General features: G+C 30.4%; 1 protein-coding gene across 1 annotated transcript in view; it reads right to left on the bottom strand.

Moving 5' to 3' along the window:
* The window catches only part of Letm1 (Leucine zipper and EF-hand containing transmembrane protein 1), a 224,786-nt gene that overhangs the window by 136,994 nt on the left and 63,251 nt on the right, over positions 1–24,541 (bottom strand). The window contains exon 5 of the mRNA XM_089593931.1: positions 217–705. Within this exon, the coding sequence (XP_089450057.1) occupies positions 217–705 (489 nt within the window). The remainder of the gene's footprint in view (positions 1–216; positions 706–24,541) is intronic.

Raw genomic sequence — 24,541 nt, 5'->3', positions numbered from 1 at the left:
TTAACAATTACCACTTTTTTAACATCATACAACAACATACCTATAATAATATATTTTACAACTTAACATAAATTTTTTAAGCCTACAAATAAAATTATATTTAAAATTAAATTGTACTATGTTAGTTATATAGTAAATTTATAAATACAACAAAAAATTGTATTTTTCATCAGACTACTAAGAAAAAAACACTACAGATGCATGAATAAGTTTTACCTTTCCAATAGAGTCCAGTGCTTGTTCTAATACTTTGACATCTGTTGTTGTAATTTCAGACGCTGCAAATGATTTTGCCTCATTATCACTTCCTTTTTTTACAGTACTTAGATTAATTTTTCTTTCTTCTTCTCTCTCCTCCTCTATTTTTTTTTCTTCCATTTTAATGATTTCGATATTAGTTACATGATCAAGTTTGCCTTCCTTTTCTCCAATCGCGCCTTTAGTTCGAGCAATAACTGAGTCAGGAAGGGCAGATATTGTTGCTTTTAGTTTGTCTGACATAGGTATGGTATCTGGCACCATAAGAGCTCTTGAAAGAAGAAGTAATGATGGTGGTACTTTTTTTGATAAGCTTAAGTCAAGCCATTGTAACAACTGCTCTCGCAATCTCTGTTCTGGCATTCCATAAGCTCGCATGCCTCGAGCTCTACATGCTTGTTGTAGTTCTGTCCGAGTCAATGTGTCAACTCCTTCTTTTTCAATTAACTAAAAGATAAGCTTAATGTACATGGGAGTGAACATGAATACTAATATGTAAAGTAAGCACCACTGACAGCGGCATTAGTCTATATAGTTTTTCATTAGTCCCTCATAAAAATTAAAAAAATGGTGGGTGTCACAGTATAAAAGTCTTAATATGTTTTATAAAATTATAAAACGGTAAGTATGTGGTATTTAAAGAATGAAAATAAGAAGACTATAAAAATGTTTTTTCTGTAAGCATGGCTTGTTACAATGAAATCTGACAAATTTAAGTCAAACTAAGCCTACAAGAGCAAGTGTAAGTCCTGGGTACATGCAAGATGTAATACATACTAAAATCCGATGTTAACACTGGCGACATCGAGAATCCTAAAGTATGCACTGCATACATTGAGAGTCTTAATGTAGCACCACTATACTTCTTGATTCTATATGTAAGAAAAATTTACATCTCAAATCCTGAAGTAAATATTTTGGATGTGCGCTATTGGGATAAGTAGTTAACCGTATAAGTAAGTACGCTAGTAGGTTAATATAAGTCACTGTGCACCCGAATAACGTATATCAAAAATATTTACTTCGGTATTTGGGCTCTTAATTTCTCTTACATACAGAATCAAGAAGTACAGTGGTGCTACATTAAGACTCTCTATGTATTCAGTGTATACTTAGAGGTTCTCGATGTCACCACTTTCGACATCAAATTTTAGTATGTATAACACATATCGTGTACCCAGGACCTAACATGACTATTCCGCATCAAGGTTCCTATTAATTTGCTTATTCCCATGTATATGAGTAAACCTAGACATGCACACATACTAATGCACATGACTATAAGATTGTTGAATTACATATTCAATAAATAGAAATTTTTATTCTTGAAGAATGTATGTATATCATAAATGATTATTCAAGTTTAAAATGCGAGTAATTGAATTTATCGACATTTCCCATCAAATACGATATTGCCAAGGTAACTCGACTTTTTCAGTTAAAACTACCGTTTGTAGAAATTGTCGTATGTAGCAATTCAAAAGAAGTGCCACCTCGACCAGGACTTGAACATAGAACTCTTTTCTTACCGGGAAAGTGCGTTACCAATTTCGCCATCGAGGTCTCGGCGATTCTTCTTCTCAATTGCTACATTTTATATTTTTTCGGCAATTTTTTAGTCTAACGCTTTGCCCATATAGTATGTAAGGATATTAGAATTTACTCTAATTTATTGATGCGTAAGTTTTAAATGCGGCTACTAACGGTAGTTTACACAAAAAAAGTTGAGTTGCCTTGGCAATATCGTATTGAATGGGAAATGTCGATAAATTCAATTACTCACATTTAAAACTTACCCATCTATAAATTAGAGTAAATTCTAATATTCTAACATACCATATAAGCAAGGCATTGGACTGAAAAATCACTGAAAAAATATGAAATGTAGCAATTGAGAAAAGGAATCGCCGAGACCTCGATGGCGAAATTGGTAATGCACTTTCCCGGAAAGAAAAGAGTTTCAGGTTTAAGTTCTGGTCGGGGTGGCACTTTTTTTAAATTCCTACGTATGACAATTTTGTACAAACGATAGTTTTAACTGAAAAAGTCAAATTGCCTTGGCAATATCGTATTCGATGGGAAATGTCGATAAATTCAATTACTCGCATTTAAAACTTACCCATCAATAAATTAAAGTGAATTCTAATATTCCTACATACGATTATTTAAGTTGTTTGTAGCAAGATCTCAAATAAAATTTTTATTATAACAGATAAATACATGGTCGAATGTCTATTTGACAAATTGATTAACGTCAACAATAAGCATACAAAAACATAAAGAATAATGTTTTTTAATGGTGGTATTTTAAAAACACCTAAGAATCGCATTAGCAAATCAATTGATTCGTTAAATAGTTTTCGTAATTGTAGGTTACACTTTTATTAACTCATTTGTTCCTTCAATTTAAAGTGTGTCCAACCTTAATCTTTTTACCAGAATAAATTAAAATAATGTTTAAGACCTACAATCAACTTCATTATGTAAGAGATGAGAATATTAGAAAAAAACTTTATTTTCACTTTTTTGTTATTGAATGGTCTAAAAAATGTAATACTTTACTAAATAAAATCAAATATTGAAATACTTTCATACAAGTATTTTAAATCATTGCTAATCATCGATTATTACTTGAGTTTTCGTTATTATGGATCAGAAAATACGTGGACTATAGCAATGGCATCATTAGACCTAGCATTAGAAGATAAATTAGAAAGTGCCAGGAGATCGTATTACACTTATGTTGTAACAAAATATTTTTAAATCATTTATTAATTACTTTCAAAAACTTACTTACAATAAATTAGTAAGAAAGACATATTGAGAAACAAGTTCGATGTCAATTAAAGTAAATTTACGAATGATTCTCAGAGGAGAAATCTAATAAATTTGTGTAAACTGAAAAAAAGTATTGACATGAGAGTGCAAGCAATGCCATTATTCAAAGCAGATTCTACAGTTAATTATTTTTAAATATTAAATTTAACTTAATAAATACTAAAGTTTATACAAAATCAGACTGTGAAATTCTTTAACCTCAACATTTACCCTCCCATTACGAAGAGGAGTATTACGTAATTAATTAAGAATTAGCCCATAAATATTTATGTAAAATTAATTGTTGTTTGTTTGGAAAATAATCAATGGTAAATAGTCCTTTACTATTTATTAATGCTATGCAAAGCAAAATCACATCAACAATAAACTGATAGCGCAAAAATAAAGTACTTGCCAACGTTTAATAAATTATTTAAAAAATCTTTCCAATCCATTAATATTTTTCTGCACTTATATCATTTATGACAACATGAACAAGTTCCAGAATTTTTTGAGACGGGCAAATGCTGACTATTGTATACAATTTCACGTTGAAGAAGTTACTATCAAATTACTCTCTGGTTCAAAACGCTGTAATTGCATTCGTTGAAATGAAAAAATCCACCACTATTTTACATTCCACCTCAACTGAGATGAATCTATATACAAGGCAATAAATGAACATTGTACTCACAAACTTGATTTATGTCAATCAAATCTGTCCAAGACATTGGCTCACCAAGTCTGTAAATTAAGAATCTTTCATACCTGTGCTGCAACTTCTTAAAATCAATTATTGACTGCTGCGTGTATAGTTCCTAGGTATGAGAACTAAAGAGAAGATAAGAAAATCATCGTTTCAGCGTACTCAAAGTCCTAATAACTCAACTAATAACTAGTCAAAAAAAATTTAAAAACAACTGATAAGCCGTTTATCTTTGTAAATTAAGTCAACGAGGTTCCTAAAATTTATAAATAAAAGTAACAGTCTCCCTAGATCTAGATAATGAAATCACAGCGTATCTCCTGATGTTTGTAGTAAGTTTATTATCTGTTTTTAATATAGGAGAATGTTTATATCTCTTTAAAGAACTTAGCAATCAGAAACAATCTTAACTTTTTTAAAGTTTAAAATCATCGGAAAACACGAGCTACTTCACATTCAAAAGAAAATTTCTAAAATAATCAACATAAATGAATAGAAAAAGACCCAGATAAGATCGCTGAGAGACGCTCGAATTTATCAAAACACTTAGACAAAACATCATTCGATGGCAATGTCTACATGCGATTCAAGAAATAACATTTGAACTAATCAATCAATGCCCTATCTAAACCAACATCGTGTAGGTTTGCAATAAATACAGTATAACTGATGAAATCAAACGCTATATCAAAATATACATGCACCGAATCTATCTAGAGATCACTTTCAAGAGTAGTAGAAGTAAAAGCATCAGGTCTCTGACAGTCGAGCACTCCGGTCAAAATCTATGATCAAATAAATGAGTAAGTCAAAGGCTATGCTGTTCATTGCTGATATTGCTTTGAGTATAAACACATCACTTGCTCCTTTAACATTACTCTTAGCAAGTTCAGACTTGAAAAGGACTACCAATCGTGTAGTCGAACCGTCGCCACTAATATTTTCATAAATATTTGAACAGCATAGCCCTTGACTTACTTATTTATTTGATCCCTTTCTCTCGCTGTTCTTGGATGCTTTGTTTTGAAAATCTATGATGTTTATAAATCAATTGATTATTAAATATTAATGAGGTAATAACAATAACATGAGGTGTAGGGACTACCAGCTTAACAGTATTTCAGAAAGGTGATAACTTTGTTAGCCATTCACATTTTATTTGTACACTTTAATGTAAGCTGACTAGTTTTTTGAGGAATGTTGTTGCCCACTGTAATAAATATTGGTATACCCTAATTAATTCTACATTTTTTTCTTTTTGTCAGCAGTTGTTCTATTAAATTTAGCTGTTTCAGTTTTTCAACGTTTGAGCAATCTTCAAGTTGGGATCCAATTTATAGCAACAGATATACCAGCTAGCAAGTTTTTTTACCAAGAACAGAAACGATGTCTGATTTGATGTCCAACTTCACTATTAATAATCTAATGTTAGCACTGTGTTTGTGAGTGATTCTCGTCACAAAGTTCATAGACGAAGTGAAGAATACAAAAGAAATGGTAAAAATAGGAAGGAATCAGTACCAGCTTACATGTAGATAAAGAATAGTGGGCACAAGTTTGATTTTTACTCAGTTAAAATATTAAATTGAGAAAATCCTTCGTACAGACGTTCAACTTTCGAGATGATACATGTAACTAAATTTAGTACATTGACACAAATACATGAAAATTGAACGTTTAATAAAAACGTTTAATAAAAATTTAAGATGTCATCATAATTTTTACTGTTTCAGCCTATCATGTGTGTTCCATACGCATATACTTCTTACTTTGTACCTAGCCCTTTTTTATTTTCATTACCGTTGTTAGAGTTGGAGAAGCAATATTGGCTCTGTAGCAACTATACGTGCAATTAAAACAGCACCGTTTTAGAGGTCGAGAGTTCAATTACCGATAGATATAAATTTTCTAAAGAAGCTATTTTAACAGGAAAGAGTTTCTTGTTAATCTTGGCTGTTTCTGAGTAAATTTTTCAGTAAAATTTTCTTTTAATGTGGTTTCAGAGTTATCTTCTTGAACCACAGGTCTCTGGGCCTACTTAAAAGCGAAATAGTGTTAGGGCTTACAGAGTAAATTAGCGGATCCAATGCTAGTCAGCAGGAAGAGAGCGCTGACGTTGATAATGAGTAGTCACTGAAATATGGGGCTTCTCCACATATGCTAATTAGTCTGGGTCCAATGCTTCTACAGAAAGCAATTGCTAAACTGGCCAAGAGTAGACACCTAGAATATAGAGTTTTCTCTGGAGAAGAGCTACACAGTGATCAGTAAACCCAATGCACCATTGTTACAAAGAATACTAGCTTAATTGACAATGTGTGAGTACAGCAAGGAGTTTTACTGGAGAAGGCTTCACGGTGCCCATAGTATATTTCAAGTACAGTATCACTTAAGTTGATTGGTAATTGGTAGCCCCAGCGACTAGGCCAGTAGGCTGTCATGGTAACCCACAAGAAAAAAGCACACCTTTGGTGTTCTTTAGAGTATAGTTATATCTTAAACGTGAATACGCATCTTTTTTAGACGTTACTTTCAGCAAAAAGTTTATTGATTATTAAATTATATATTTTAAGTCAATTTTAAGTGTCAACACTAATTTACATGTAACTCCATGATAATTGAAATTTTATGTAAATTTGTAGAAACTTGAAGAAGGACTACCTACCACATAGCCAAAATGTCATTAGTTGTTAATAAATGAAGATTGGAACAGCATTGTCCTTCATATCATTATTTGACATGCATATCTTTATTTAGATCCTATAAGTTATGTTTCAAGCTGTTAACAACAACTACGACAAATTTAATTCGATCGATATCTGCCCTCAATTTATCACTTTTTTTATTTAATTCTATAATATTAACCAGTATCTAACTAATGACCTCATGGTCACACTGATAGCATGAACCGACTTTTGGGGAGACTTGGATGCCTCAAGAAGGCTTGAATTTTCAGTATCATCAGCCGTGCATTCTGCAAATCTAAATAGAACATCACAAGTTTCTTTGTTTGAGGTCAAGCATTCTGATTCCTGAGGTAGAAGCAGTAGCATGTTAGGCAGTTCTATGGAAGAGAGCATTATACGAAAAACACATGAAAATTAGGGCCTCAGTAAAAAAATTTGTATTACAATGTTTACAAAACGACATTTTGGTTTTGAGCAATTCAACCTCAAAGCACGGTAAGAGTTATTTGAACACTACACTCTCGGTAAGATGACCTCACCCACCACAGATGATATTTATATATACATATATATATATATATATATATATATATATATATATATATAGTTATTTGTGTGGGCGATTCTACTTATTTCCCCCCATAGCCCCCCACAGACCCTCCACAGGCCCCCACAGACCCCTACAAATAAGCTAAAATTCGACCGTTTTCATCGCTAATTTGACATTTTTTAACTTTTCTTTTAGAACCCCTACAGCCCCCCCACAAACCCTTCACAGTCCCTCCCAAAGCCCCCTACACAATTTGCCTGTCCCTCCACAGACCCCCACAGCCCCCCCACACCATTTTTCATACATCATGTCATGTATACTAGGTAAATGATAAAATATTATTAAGTGACTATCAATTTATTACCATAAATATTGCCGATTTATCTATAAAACTCATCAAGTAAAGTCAATAAATTATGTAAACATCTCTTTCCAAACAATATTTTCTATACCTGTATTTTTTTGCCTTTCTACTTAAATAAATAAATTATATTTATCTTTACATCTTGATAAAGCCTCATATCATTGACCATGAAAATATAAGGATTTTTTTAAATACAAACCTGCATTATCGAAACTTTGACCTTGGGATTTGTTTATTGTCATAGCAAATGCCACAACGATTGGAAATTGTTTACGATACAAAATAAACGGTAATGTTAAGGAGTTTCCTGTGTCTAAAGTTGTTCTTGGAATAAAGACTCTATTTCCAATTTTTTCTCCAGTTGTTTCTCCTTCTATATTTTACTGCAATAATTTTGTGATTCGTAAACGTGTTCGATGACAGAGTCCATCTGATATACTTAAATTTCTCAGTAACATCACTACTGTACCAATTTTTAGTTTGAGTTTATGAGGTGGTAATTCTTCACAAATATTGTTCTACATTTCCACCGGATAATTTAAAGAAAAATTATCATCTGATTTATCAACCCCTTTACAGGTTGCGTTATCTATACTATAGTAAGTTTCAATTTCTTCAGTTAATTTTTTAAAAATTTTATTATTAAAATAAGAGGTGTTTTCGTTATGCGATGTAAATATAACACTATTTATCGAACAATTGTACATATTAGAAAATATTTGAAAACATACATCATTTGAGATCGTATTTTTAGGAATGTAAAAAATTTTTATTTACCCTTCCCCAGTTTTTAATAGTAATTTTTAAAATCCTCTATCGTAAGAGCAAATATTTATTTCTAATTTGAAAATTTGAAGTGAGTTCCATAAAAATGAAGATTTAATAGTTTGTTTAATTATAATTTCTCTATCATCGTTTTTTATTACTGGGAGAATCTGACAAAAGTCACCTCCTAAAATAATTAATTTATTCCCAAAATATTTTTCAGCATTACACAAATCTCTTAACATTCTGTCTACTATTTCCAATGCTTTTTTTGGAATCATTGAAGCCTCGTCCCAAATTACTAAATTAACTTCTTTTAATTTTTTTTCATCTGACTTGAATTCTAAAAATGCACTCTCTATATTATTAAGATCTCAATGGAGTCTAAAAGTTCTATGACTGGTAATCTCCTTTGGAAGCAAAATTGATGCTATGCTAGTCCATGCCATTGATATAATTTTTTCATTTTGAGAAATAAAAAAAGGATTAACGTTCTATATAAATTAGTTTTTCCTGACCCTCCAGGACCATCTATAAAGAAAATATTATTACTTTGTTCGCAAATAATATGAAGTATATTTTTCTGGTCATTATTCAAACTTTTATACATCGAATTAAACATTTCTTTACTAAAACGTATTTCATCATCATTATCTTCTTTTTGACGCTCCATTTTTTTTAGTGTAGTTAAATTAAAGTATTCACATGATTTATTATCTAAATCTAAAATTTGGTTAATATGTAAAAGAGATAAATTATCTTTATTATTAGGCAAACCCTTCGTAAAAAATTCTTTGTATTTATTTTCTATTTTACCACTTTGAACGTTTTCTGAAATTAAAAACCAAGCAAAAAATTGTTTTCATTGATATGGAAACATAACAGCAATTGCTTCTTTGAAAATGTTATCGATTTTTTCATCATTGTCTATTAAGCCTATTGCAATTGCAGTATTTTTAAAAGTTTTATTAGTAATTTTTTTATATGCTCTGATGTCTCTGAATGTTTCTGAACGATGTCGAACCAGTTACTTTATTTAATACAAGTTAAAAAAAAAGATTTTCATTATCTCTTAGAGATACAATGTTGAATCGACCAATTGCAATATTTTTCATTATATTTTTCCTTTAAGATTTATTTTTAGTTTAAGATTACTATTTGAATTTCCATATGTGTGAATATCGTAGTCCGAGAAATTAACTATAACGTGAACATTAAATAAATCTGAGAAGCTTTCAATTCTAATACTTGTACCATAAGTCCCATTTTTTGACATTATGTTAGTATATTTATCACTACTTTTTACATTTTGATAGTAATCGTTTCCTTCTATGAATTCATAATAATTTTGCCATATATTTACAACATTAGTGATTACTAAAGAACGAGGGCTCATGTGGAAAACTTTATCACTATACAAAAAAAAAAAAAAAAAGTTCTGAATAAACAATTTCCGTCCCCTTTTACGCTAAGTTTTATATTGTCCATTTAAAAAAATTTTAAAAATATTTAGTTTGATTTTAAATTAAATTTTAATAGTACAAAGTACACACGATTTTTCCAATTTACAGTGTGGAATACTATAAAGAAATTATTACCATATTTGTCATTGAATCTGAAAATGAAAAATTTTTTCCAACCACTTATATCAATTGATAAAATATAGAATGCATAATAGTAACAAAAATAATGTAAAGTATATGTTATTAAAAATTTAAATAATTTACATGTGATTAAAGTAATTGAAACTTTTCGTTGTTTAGAATTTCATCAATAAAAAACCAATGTATACCTTTTTTCTCTAAACATAACGAAGAGTTCTAAAAAAACTCTCAACGTACCACAATAGTACCTTCTGGGTGGTGTGGAAATTTACTGATTAATATATAACTAATGCTCAACGATGTAGATTAACAAGTCTTCTTCCTCACGAAATTCTGGGCACCAACCTCTTTCCACTAACAGATAAAATTTAAAGACTCTCCTTTTAAGTTAAAACAGTAGGGGGTTGGCGCGTGGAGCGCGCAGGGGGGCGAAGCCCCACTAGTGGTGTGTGTGTGTGTGTGTGTGTGTGTGTGTGTGTGTGTGTGTGTGTGTGTCTGTCATCAATAATGCAACAAACCACAACATTTCAAACAAAAATAATACTAAACAAACACGATATGCAAATGGAGCCGGCGGCAATATATGTGATTGTAAAAATATTTTTGCACTAAATATAACACATATATAATTAAGTGAGGCATCGCTTTTGTATGGCTACAATCAAGTGATAATGACTAAGAATGTCATTTAAGAAAGTTTGGTTAACACTTTATTTTTATTACTTGAAAATCTAGTAAATTATTAGACAATATTTTCGTAAATACAAAGAAAGTATTACGCCACTAATACTTTTAACTAATACTCAATGTACGTGAAGTTACAAGTAACGTCTTTCAATAAGCCAATCTCAGATAGTCACCCCAACTTTTAAGGTAAGATAATCGTATGTCACGTTAATAGATCATACAGGTACAATGTTCAATCTTAAAAAATCATCAAAAATTATAAATAGCGAACTATAAGGAAATGAAGTTCAAAATGACTTTGAAATTTCTTCTAACCATGATTGAACAAATTTTTAATCTTGTCACAAAAACTATTATTTTCATGTCCCAGTACTTAAACTCTAGTTTTTATGATTATGTTAAAAATGTTCGGTAAAAGATAAGATCGATTGTAACGTATACATAATTTCTACATTTTCCTAACTAAGAATCATCATTTTTAAATAAATATTACACAAATGTTTACTTGAATACTGGAAAAAAATTTTTTGCTAAACAATTTTCATAAGATGAAAGATGTTTAGGATTAAACTAATATCAATCGTTCATAGTGTTTTATTTCATCTAATTTTACTCACAATGGTATATTTAAACCTTTTTTAGTAAATCAGTTTTATTATAGTTATAGTTACACTTCAATTTCAAGGCTAAATTCCCGTACTAAATTTTATTGTACGGAAAGACGCGTTTTTGCTTAGTTCAAGGAATCCTTACCTTCCATTTGATTGATGATAACATTCCTTTGCAAAAATTAACTATTACATGTAATTCTACCTTTATGATTCTTTTATATTATATTACAAGTATTACTAATAATACTGACATAAACATTGTACCTTTCGTTATCTGCCCTGCAAGGCAGTTTTATCGATATTATTATTCAGTCCACACACAACTAGCTTTGCGAACGCTTCTTGCTCTGCTTACTACTAAAGTACATTTGTAGTGTTTGCGTAACTTTTTGCTATGCTGGAACTCAGACGCATTGCTAAACCCATATATTGCTTATATTAATTCAAGTTTTACTTATTGTAATGTTAAAAAGTTGAGTGTTTCTTATTACTTTCCCCATATCCTGATCTATGACTTGATACGAGTAGCCCGTCTCATCCAGCGCCCTTTTTTTATACATACAGTCTACTCAATATCGAACTTGAACTTGCACATCATTATGTTTACTTTTTCACATAATGGGCGAAAAAAATTCTTAGAGCTCAAAAGGTTCTAAATATTTTAATGAATTAGAACCGTATTTGAAAGCCTGTAAACTATTAACGTCGGAAGCGAGAAATAGTTTTCGTACCTGGTAAAACATATTTTCAGAGCAAGCAGCGGCTTTAAGGGACCCATACACTTCTCTTAGTTGAATAGACACGAGATAAAAACTCTTTTGTTTCTAACTTAGATCAACTTCTTTCCAGTGAACGTTGAATGATAAAATAAATTTTTACGAATTTTGAGTATCAAAACATTTATTGAAGACATATAATTTCCTGCTGTAATAATTAAACTATTCAAATGTTTCTCGAGAAAAATAAGAAAAAAATAGATCAAAAACCCGAGCAGAATTACATTTTTACAATGATAGTAGTATGAATTTTTTTAATTCCATGATTTATATCCTAACATTAGCGTATTAACTCAAAAAAAATAGCATACTATGTTTCAGATCACTATGTAAACTAAGTGAAGTTGAGTAAATACGTTGAACACAATTTTTTTTTTTTTTTATATTAAGACAATCTGGCAGTGAACGATTCTCATTTTTATTGAGTGGGATAAACATCCGAGCAACAAGCGAATATTTCATGATTAGTGTAAACATCTCCATAACTAGCTTAATTACATGTGTTTTTGTCGTGTTAGTACTGGTAACTTTACAATTAAATAACTTTAACTTATTTAAGTACCAGTTTACGTTGCTTTCCTTATATTGTCATTAATAATTCAGTCAATTTTAATTTTATTTTTTAGCTTCATCCACATTTAAGCTCGTATTAAATAGAGGTCAAAAGTTACGTAAATATTAATAATTTGTTAGTCTTAGAAAAGTGACACTATGTTGTTGAAACTTGGCTTTGATACGAAATTGATTTTTAATTACATTTTTTTAACTTCTGTATTATAGAATATTTAATAATTATCAGTAGATTTTTTACTGCATTTAAAAAAAAAAAAAAAAAAAAAATGTAAATTTTAATTTTGCATAATTCAACTTTGTTAGCATCTTATTAAAACCTCATTAAATTTTTTCATACAAAGTATGGTCTAACAACTGTGCATAATTTTTATTATTAATTGGTTATTTTTTTTTTTTGGAGTATGATGGAAACCCTGACTTCACCTATACTGCAGCTGGATACAAAAATGTGCGTGTCTTACTGGAAAAAAAGCTGTCAAAAACAGTAGAAACAAGTAAAATTGTATAAATATTATACATCGCTGAGCCTTTAAAAATTTTTATTCGTTTTTCTAGCATTAAACTATGAATATTTTCAAAACCTTCATTTTACTTTTACCAAACGAAAGTGATGGCTTGTTTTTCTCTGTCTTTGTCATTAGTTTTTTTTTAACCTTTCTTCTGTTGGTGTAATGCATTCACCTTTTTTTAATTTTTCTTATTTTAAAGTACATTTCTATAACTATTATGAAATTCCAAGACTGCTGTATCTGCAGTTTTCGTGTCGGTCGTATATTTTTATGTTTTCTGTTCTTCAACTATCTTATAGTAAGCTTTGTCTTTTCCTTTTTTTATTGTATTAATGCAGCTTCTCTTTGCCTTAGTATGCCTCTGCTTTTTTGTTAAGTAGCAAGAATATTTGAATTTGTCATTTTTTTCTGTTATTGTTTATGAAAAAAAAAAATTTTCATCATATCTAAAACATGTGTGTGGAAATTATCACATACTTTCGGTTCATTATTTTTTTAACATCCCTCAAACTGCCAATACATTTTTCACACATGTTTTTCTCATGCCGTTTTAGAATTTTATTGCCTTCATCTGAACACCCTTTAAACATACTTATGCATCACAAACTTTCTTCACATTTGTAAATTTAAGTACAAGTGATAAGTTTTATTCATAGTTTTTGTCTTTTTCAATTTAGATCATTGGCCATATTACATACAAATAACGAAGTCATTATCATAATGTTGGGTACCCAAGCAAGTATTAAATTGCGTTAAAGTACTTTTTAACCATATTTACGAGAAAGCTTCATAATTTTTTTCTAATAACCAGGATGTGTTATTTTGCTGGAGAGTAGACAGATGGCAATGTTGTTTTTAACATGTTAGCTTACGTGCTAACAAAACAACAGCTGTAAAAATCATTACTTTTTTGACTCAGTTTGAAGAAAAATACAGCTAAAGGGCATATATTACTATGATAAGCATATACGAAACATGCTCCATCAATTAAACATGAGTATTGTCTCCAACGTTTCCAATGCAGCGATCTTGACACCAGAGGCAAAGAACATGGGCGGAGGCTAGTAAAGTTTAAAGACGTTGAGTAGAATACATTATTGGACTAAGATTTATGATTAACTTGAAAGTTAGTTGATACTTTAAGTATGACTCAACAGGTGATTTTAAACTACCTTAAAGTCATAGGTATGTTGCAGAAAGAAGGATATTGGGTCCCATATGAACTTCATCCTACAGACATGAAACGCTATTTTTTCACGTGCAAACAACTGATCAAAAGACAGATTCAAAAGAGTTTTTTGCATCGTATAGTAACAATGGATGAAGCGTGGATTCACTGAGACAATCCAAAGCACAGAAGGTTATGGGGATAGTCCAGCCACGCATAAACTTCGATATGTAAACCAATCAGCAAGAAGTTGATGTTATGCATTTGGTAGAATGAGCTCAGAGTAATCTTATATAAGCTACACCCTTTTAAAGAAACCATCACTTCATCGTTATTGAAAAAAATGCCAAGTAACACTTAACTTCTTATGAAGAAGTCGAAAATAAGATCGATTGTTACATCACGTTAAAAACTGAGGAATTTTTGGAACACGAAATCCATGTGCTGGAAAATAGTTATGTTATTATCGTATTTTTTCCCTCAGCCTTTTCTTGTTCGATTCTCGTGGTCTGATTCAAGTGATGCAGGACGAAAATTGTTTACTTTAAATATAATCATAACAGGTAAAGTATTAAGCAGTTTTACGTGTACTGTGGACTTTTTAGAAGTCTCCAATTTTAGGTAAAATTAAAATTTGGATCACACCTCTAAGATACGATTTTTTCTCACATGAGAAATATACAAAATTTGTGAACACATGGAAAGTTAAGAAAAAACTCGTTATAAACTGTTTCGTAAATCTATGCTAAAATACTAAGTAATTTGACAAACTCAAACATTACAGACAATGTTATTTTCATCAAGTGCAAATTTAGTTTAAATAAATACAATGGTTTAAAAATGTGTTTTTAAGGTGAACACTGAAGGGTGGATTACACTTCCTAGGAACCGTTCTCCACCGATAAAAAAAACACGTGTCATTTATTTTTTGATTCCTCGCCACTATGCAAAGTTTCATCAAAACCGGTCTGTAACACATGGTTAGGTTTACTTGTCAGAAACAATACAAGTAGGCTCTTAAAAATATATCGGTTGGGCCTCGACTGCAATTTGAGAGACGAAAATTATCAAGGATTCATTCGTAACGTCCACTGTTAAATCTGTGTTAATTAGACACGTTTAACTCGTTCTTGATATAGAGTCTGGTTAGTAAAGTCTAGTATTAGATATCACTTGCTTATAGATAATAACTTGTAAATTATTAAATTAGATATATGAAAAGGAAGTAACTAAGAGCTAAATGCTTTATGGTAATTCACTTAATTATCGACAAATAGATACTTTAGTAGATAAAAGTATTTTAGTAGCAAAGCGCTTTATTAATCGCTAAGTAAGAAATTCAATAAGAACTCAAAATTTTTTAAAAGTTTAGTTATTAATTTTTTTGTTTATTTATGACTCAAGAGGGCATAATAAAAGTAATTATGTAACTATGCGCTTAATCGCATTTTTATCAGTAATTACTTAAAATTCCATAAGTAAGCGCTACTCAGCATCGACGCTTCATTGCTTTTTATTAATAGCTTATAAAATAAGTAGAAAACAATCAAATCCCTTATCTCTATTGCTTGCTGAAGACTTTATCAATAAATTTTTGTGACATCCCATGCCATACACTTTATATTTATTTCTTTGAAACACAGAGTTTCGTTTTTTAATTATAAACAGCCAAAGCTCAGCGATCTCGAAACATCAAGCGGTACACCTGCTTCTGGAATCACGTGACGTATAACTTACGTCTTTTGAAACAAGCTACCGTCGTAAAACTCGAACTACGTGTGCAACCACTAACAATCTTATGAAGAGCTCAGATCAATTTGCAGTGGTACATCCAAGAATGTGAATAATCAACGATTTCGATATTCTTTACTGCGTATATCCACAAGAAATATCGTATACAATTTCGACAGCAACTCGTACTTTATGTAAAATCCGAGAAACTAGCAGTTTTAACATTTAATTATTGCACCACGACTGTGCTCGTGTCAATCAAGGGTAATTAGAAAAAGCTCTGATTGATTATTCGGATCCTCAACCTGACGTGTCCTCGTTGAATGCAAGAGTATTAACACTCCTTGCACATTACAGTATTTGCCTTTTCAAGGAAATGTAAGACTTATTTCGGTGACTAAGCTATGTTAGAAAATCTGGAGCTAATCAGGCCACTGAAATATTGTCTAAAAAGTGAATCAAGAAGAAACAAGAAAGAAAGGACCATCGACTTGGGTTCTGACGTTAAAAGCAGTAGCCTAATTATTGTAATCATCACGAGCACTCTCATGTAGGATTAAGATCATCGTTGCGGTCAACCTTATAAGATCTTGCAACTACGTGCGCGTAAGCAACGGCTAACCAACGATCATAGAAGTAAGTTAATTTAAGAAAACTGTTAAATGTATAAACATTGTAAATGAGAATCTGAAACTTTATAATTTGTACTTATGGTAAAATCAACTATTTCCGGCTTTTCCAAATTTCTTAAATCATCAGATAAGACATAACTTGGTTTTTGGTTAAATTTACTTTTTTAATTCAAAAATATTTCAATTACTATTTTATATGAAACATTCCAAGATTCAAAATTCTAATTGATTGACACATAATTTACCTTGCTGAATAAATTTAATGTCAAGGAACATTTAAATAGACATCGTATGAAAAGACTTTTACAAGGACGTGAGATAAAAAGACGAATAAGATACGTTACTATTGAACTGCATAAAATATAAATTCAAACAGTAGGTCAACGCCAGCTCGGGTGTGACATACTAACACTACTGCACACATATCATTCGGTGAAGACCACAACGCCGAGTCAACGATTTAAAAGAAAAGTATACTGTAAGTAAAAGTAAATAAAGCCTTTGGGCTGACGGCTAGTTCCTGACAAATAGAAATTAAATTTTTTTGTTTGTAGAACGAACCTACGAAATTCGCCCTTTACTTATAGAAGTTCGGACATAACATTATCAAGAAATGAAGAAATTATGTTAAGTCACGCAGCGCCAAATTTTAACAGCTTATTTATTCATTAGACAAAAAACATTTTTTTAAGAACGGTATAATTACTTTGAGGTGATGTTCCCCCACTACCTAACCATGGAAGCGCGAGGTGGCTCTGTCAGCTGGTTTGTGGGACGGCAAGCAGAAGACTGCGGGTTTGTTTTCCGGCCAGTGCGACTCTCCCGAGCAAGTACCTCTGTAAATTTTCACATGTGCTTTTTTACCACACAATGCTCCTCGTAAAGGAATGGGCGACATTCTCGCAGCAAAATGGCCTACCACATAGATCCTTCGCTCTCGAGGTGGTATATGTGACATTATCAACGTACCAACGAACTACAACTGTATCTAATAATGTATAATGTATAACCAATAATGTAATATGTAACCATTACTTCTAATGTGTAAAAAATAAAAAAAAATAACAATGTGCCTTAATGTACCAAGGCTATATTTACTTGTTTACAATAAAGCCTAAAAAACAAATATACTACGTTAGTAGGTATTAATTTATAAAAAAAAAACCTTATCATGGGTTTGTTATTAAAACTCAAAACAATGAAATCATTTACCCTGGTAATAAATCACCTGCAGATTAATACTTGGTTAAATAATAATTATAAAAGATACTGACAGTCAAGTCTCCTACCTGTTGCATATTTGTTGCATGTTATAGTAAAACACAACTCGCATACTTAGCTTTGATGCTTGGTCATGAGGTTTTTAATAGTCTATGAATTAATTACAAAATACTATTAATGCCTGTTTACCAAGCTATCAAAACTGGAAAAAGTAATATTGAATAACAATTCAACTACTTTCTACTCGTGCTTTCTTGCTTTTTTGTCCAACAGTTCATCTAGTCTATAACAAACAAGAATTCAGCACCTAGTAAAAAAAACAGCGGTTGTTTACCACCTAACGTTTGGTTCATCATTAACCACAATTAGGTAACCTTGTTTTTTTCTAAAAGCCCGCTACTCTTTTTTACCCTAAGCAGGTACAATACCTGCTGTACCAACATCCACTATGGTTCAATCAACATTATTCTCTTACTACCGTGTCTCACTTTTTTGCCTTCTTCTACTGCTTGCTTCTTTCCTTTTTTCCTAATAAATAAGACCACGCCCCTGCATCACATAGCTCTCGTCGATAAGTTGATTTCACAAACAGTTAATTCGTCATATCGATCAAACAATATATTTCATCGGAAAAGTGCATACTGTGCACCTGTCCTATATGCTCATACTTATTTTTAGTCACGTATTCAACATTCACAATATATGTTGAAACAAAAGGCAAAAAATTAATGAAAACTTATTCATAGTTATTGATTTTGATCAATTGTATGAAACGGATGATCTACATATTGTCACTAAAATATATTGAAATCATACTGATTGTGTATCATAATAAATGATTAAAAATAAAATTTAATGTACCATCTTTTACATGATTAATTTTCAAAAATCCTTATTAAACATGTAAGCTTCATAGAATAATCACGTAAAACTACATTCACAAAGAAATGAACCCCAGAAATTTTTCAATTTTAGAACGAAGTTCTATATGTCACGTGCTTGGGGAAATGAAATTTTAAAAACGACAGATTTTCATAAAACAGAAGTCACTTTATGGAAATCTCTTTCTCCAAAGAAAAAAAAAAATAAGAAACAGATACCGGGATTTTAATGTACGACCTTTTGATTGATAGCCAAGCGTTTTAATCGCAGGGCTATCAAGGTGTTACGACTACTGTAATTCTTATTGTCTACATTAAGTATGCTACTGGAAACACAATTTTTAAGTATTAAGTTGTTTAATTAATCTTACAAATAATGAATATATTTTCTAAATAATAAATTTAAAAAAAAAATTGGCATAAATATGGTTATGTAAATGCAATCGGATTAGGCGCGTTATTACGCATTAAATATTAGTATTTTATGCAGTTGATGCATAAAGTACCGACCGATTTTTTTTTAAACCTAAGCTTTTTTTGTAAAAAATAATGCTAATAATAACTGTTATAAAAAAATTATTTGATAAATAAATAAATTATAGAAATAAACGTATACAATAAAGTTGCAGAACGTATCAATATTTTTTAAGGGCGCTTATTTTAAATTGAATGAACAAATAATGTTGAAATATCATATAATTATATAAATAAAATAATTCATTAAACTTATAATACATAAATTATGTACGATCATTATAAATGTATAAATTGAGTTACATATCATTTTAATGGTTTTTAAGGACGCTTATTTTAAATTTAATACACAAATTATGTCAAAATGTTAACTAATTGTATTATTAATTTAACAAATTAATCAGTAAATCAAGTAGGATCATTTTTTATGTGTATATCGAGTTACATATAATTTTAATGGTTTTTACGGGTGCTTGTTTGGAATTTGATGAGCAAATAATGACAAAATGTCATCAAATAATTATGTAAATAATTTCTTTATCTATATATATATACACACACATATATATATATAATTACATATGCTTTCATTGGTTTTTGAGGGTGCTTATTTCAAATTTAATAAGCAACTTAGGTCAAAATGTCAATAAATAATTAAACAGATACTTTCTTTATATACATGAAATTCTATGTGAAATGTATTTCAAACAGTTTTCGAATGCCCGCTTAGAGTTTTTTTTGGCTCTCACATAGTGGCGGCTGCTGTAATCAATTATGAACTACGGCCACAACAGGCTTCTTAAGACATTTCTCTCCTATTTGACACTCGTCTTTGTGAGGAGAAGCGATTTTGAGTGCTACGTAGAAAGCACGTGTAAATCATTTTGAGGTTAATTTTCGTCGTGTTGCAACGTGTCAACGACTTAAGTGTTAATATTTTGTGATAGTCATTTTCTGTAGGTGCAAAGTGCATTTTAATGTTCAGTTTGCACGTGTAAGCAATAACTACATCAATAGTTTAAGAATCTGTTTGTTCTTTAAATTCAGTCTAAATGGGTTTAAGTCCTTCTAAATCAAAATCGAAAAAGTCAAAGGAATTTATAAAAATATGTACAGAAACTAAAAGAAAAAAATTTAAACAAAATGCAATGATGAACAATTAAAAATATATGGAAAAAAAATAAATGGAAAAAAAATAAATAAATGAGTATGAAATGATAAGAACAATGAAATGGAGAATAATATGAAAAATATTTAAAAAATGAAATCAAAAAAAGGGAATGAAATCAAAAATGACATGGAAAAATACAATGAAATGAAAAAAAAATGAAAAAAAATTAAATTAAAAAAAAAATGAAAAAAAAATTAATTAAAAAAAATAGTAATAATAATAATAGAAATAAAGGAAATTAAAAACAAAATGAAAAAATCAACAGAAACAAATCAGGCAGTATAAATGGGTCATGGGACCCGCGGTAAGAACGAAGTTTAAACATGAGATGAGTGCCGAAAAATAATTCAACATGAGATAGGTGTCGAGAAACATCATAAAATAAAGAAACACAATTTCTCAGGTAACAAGGGGGTCACGAGACCCATAGAAAGAACGGAGCTCTCTAAGAATAAGTACTACATTCATGTAGTTCAGTAAAAAAAAAATTGTTAAGTACTCACGATGGTTAAACATTGTGAGTACTGTATTTATGCACGACGTTCTCATGAAGTTCCACCATCATGAGTACTGAACTAAATTTTTTGTCTTTTTTTAAATCCATTTTTCAAGTTCTTGTTGTTTTACTGAACTACATGAATGCAGTACTTATTCTTATAGAGCTCCGTTCTTCCTATGCGTCTCGTGACCCTCTTGTTACCTGAGGAATTCTGTTTCTTTATTTTAAGATGTTTTTCGACACCAATGTCATGTTTAATTATTTTTCGGACTTATCTCATGTTTAAAGAACTTCGTTCTTACCGTGGGTTTCATGACCCATTTATACCCCCTGGTTTGTTTCTTTTGATTTTTTTCATTTTGTTTTTAATTTCCTTTATTTCGCTTCTTTTTTTATCTAATCTTTTTTTTCATTTCTTTTTTTATTTGTTACAGAGTAGAGTAAGTTTAACTAATACCTATTTAATTTTCGAATGGGCCCACAAGTTGGTTTGTGCTGTTGCTACTACTAATACAGTTTATTTTTATGTATAAAATATTATTAGAATCGTCCTATACTACATCACCATCAACGATTATAACACTCATAGTTGCTCCTATTATGTTCTTATCGAGAACTCCACTAACAATAGGGTTTTTTAGGTGCAACCAATATGTAGAAAATTCTTATAATTTTTCAGAGCAAAAAGTGTAACCACTTATTAAAAAAATTTTATCTCTGAGGTAGTGTACATCTGTGTATTATGCATTGTCTGTGCGCACCACTTTATATTGCATGTTTACACTTGAGCTTGTAAGCAGGTAAAGCTGGTCAGTTTTAACAAAGAGAATCTTTTGTTCTTGCTTCATCAACCTTTCTTTTTTACCTGGCATAATATAAAGTTTTTGCTATAAACCATCTATCTACAAAATAAAACAAATGTTAAACCTAGTATAAGGGTAATCTAAGTTAAATGCATGGTTACATGGAGTCTGTATGGATGGAAGAATGTGGATTATCAAGTTTTCCGACTAACTTAAATAATTGTGATCTAAGAAAGTCTTTTACTTATATATAATAATGAAATAATATCAAAATTCAATCCTGTTATTTAACCAACACTTTTTTTTAGCACCTCGTAGATAAGTCATGCCTCACATCAAAGACAAAGTGTTTGTATGAATTTCGCCACTTATTTATATTTGCACTATTTTTACCGTCACAATATTCACAGACTTTTCAATTTTTTTTTTTTAGAACAACATTTTCCTTCTCACCCTTTTTTGCATTTACAAGCAATTTGTTTCAAAATTGTATCAGGATTAAGCAGCTCCAGTGTAGCTACAGGAAGTAACCCTATTTGAAGTGATACACCGATAAAAAAACATCCTAAATAAAATTTATCTATTATAAGTTACAAGTACAACGTGTAGTGTGGGTAGTAGAAACTTTCAAATTTTCGTAAACAAACGAAAATACCCAGCAGAACTAGAAAAAAAAACTATTTAAGTCAAAATAACAGTTACAATTTAAGCAATCCTAGCAATACTAGTTTGTTACTAACGATTATCAAAAACACGTTATCACAATTATTTCTGTTGGAAAATTCGTGTAAAAATATACTCTATCGAAGAAAATTGGTTGCATCACGATAAAGTATAAAAAATGAATGTCAAAATTGTAAAAAAAAATTTTTTCTCTTTTTTTATAATAAAGTTTTTAGTACCCTTACTGAAATACATTTTGGAAATTTGATCTAGCTATACTGTAAAGTTTAGGGAGGCAAATAAATTTTTCAATTCATATTTGTTTCGTGAAGTCACTTTTGATGTTAGAGAAAAATCGTTGCATGCGGTTAAAGATCTTCATAAGAGGTACTGAATTAAAAATTTTGGGGAAGTTTTATTGAAAACTGTTAAAGTTAATAATGTTGTGAAAAAGAAATTTTAAATAGTACGTTTCAATTTTTTTTTGCTTCACAACTTCGTGAAAAATAGGATTTAGATAATCTAACCACTACTTATCGATAGATAAATAATTAAGTAACGAATAAATTGGCTATTTTCACAATACAATACCCTAACAAAAAGTTGTAAGCGAAGTATAAAGGAAGTATCTAGTTGGTTTTTATTATTCATTTAATAAAAATAAAAACCATTACGAGAATGCCCTACAACTATTTTTCCAAGTACTTTAACTATAATAAAAAAAGATTCTAATAATTTTAACTATTACAAAATACAACTTGTAATAGGGGAGATGCGGGTGTGGTTAGCACATTTCATACTACAATTTTTTTAAATTACAAAAAATGTATCATAAAGTTTAACATGTATAGAAAGTTATGTAACAGTCTAATCAAGAATAATACCTTCACTTTTCTCTTCATCAAACCAATAACGAAATTCTTAAAACTGCTAGTTGTGCCCACTAGCAGGACAGAGCTGGCATGACGGTGGGGCAGAACTGGCAGAAAAAGGGTACCACTATACAGATATATACAGCCGTATAAGAATTAAGACTAGGTAAATGATAAGCATTGAGTAATAAAGATAGGGCTAATTAAATACTTAACTAAATGAGTAATACTTTTATTGATTTTTTGATCACAACTATTTCTCACAATGATTGAATCTTCGGTTATAGTTTGAATACAATGTCCTATACAACAGTATACAATCTCTTCAAACGAACATGTATCCAAGTAGTACTTGAAAAATACTTGAAAATACGTAAAAAAATACTTTGACAACTTTTTTTGTTTGATAGACTTTGACTTAAATTATAGATTTGTATTGATCCTTGTATTTTACATCAAAGTGCAATAATCTATGAGTCCTAAATCATCGATGACGATCCGAAGTTAATCTATTTCAAATCTTCGGTTTATACCCTCTAAATCTAAGCTTTTTTGAGTACTCCGATTTAGTTAACAACATTTTGTGGTGCAAACGTGCACGTACGATTTTGATCATTGAATTTAATATTGTAATGATCGAAGAAAAAACGTTTTGGCGACGATTCTACAGCTTTATCCTGCTTTCGCTTTATACTCTTGACCACTGGAATTTTTGTTTTCAATACTTCAGTAGTGATTCTTTTTGGCTTAGGATTGCTCCTTTTTTGTGCTGGCTTTTTTTTTATTTTGGACACTCTTATTTTCGATTAGTTTATCGATGTATTTCTTTGCAGTTGCAATTGCCACCTCTCCTTTCTTTCCTGTTTTTTAACTGGCAAAACTTTGGACTCAAAGTTGGACGATTGATGTTAAGTACTCCATCTTTTCCTGATTTTAAGTATGAGTGCTATTGACTAGAAGAATAGTGTATGTCTATATTATATTTTGGAATTTGACAGGCACTGTAAAAAAGAAAAAAATTTACATGTATTTACCATTAAATTAATAAGAGGTGTTGCTTCTTGTATATAGGATAGGAATTTTTTTAGTTCGGGCTCTTCGACACTTTTGCTCCTATTTTCAGAGTCGTTTGGTAAAGTATTTTGGATGCTGAGCGAACATTTTTTTGCGGAGGGTAAGTTGATAGTTTTTTTGACACTTGCACTCGCGTCAGTTTGGTTTTCTATCACCTCTAAAGATGCAGAAGCATCTTCAGACCCTTAAATCAATGTATGGATAGTTCAGCATGCTTGATAGTGTGAAAAAAAAATGTCGAACATTGCATGGACCTTTTTTTACAAATACATTTAATTAGAAAAAACTTACTTGTAGAGTTTAAGGAGCTTGCAGGACTTGAGATTGTTTCTTCTTGCCATTCACTGTCAAATTTGTGGATGTTCAAGGGAAAGATTCCCGCTTTCTCGAAGGCTTGCACTGCAGCCTCAACTTTAGTAGCTTTCATCCATGCTTTACCAAATAA

This window comes from Copidosoma floridanum, unplaced genomic scaffold, assembly GCF_036245765.1.
Source record: "Copidosoma floridanum isolate Cflo_tuat_1 unplaced genomic scaffold, Cflo_Japanese_pri ptg000020l, whole genome shotgun sequence".
NCBI lineage: Eukaryota > Metazoa > Arthropoda > Insecta > Hymenoptera > Encyrtidae > Copidosoma > Copidosoma floridanum.
This window is presented reverse-complemented; position numbering and strand designations above follow the sequence as displayed.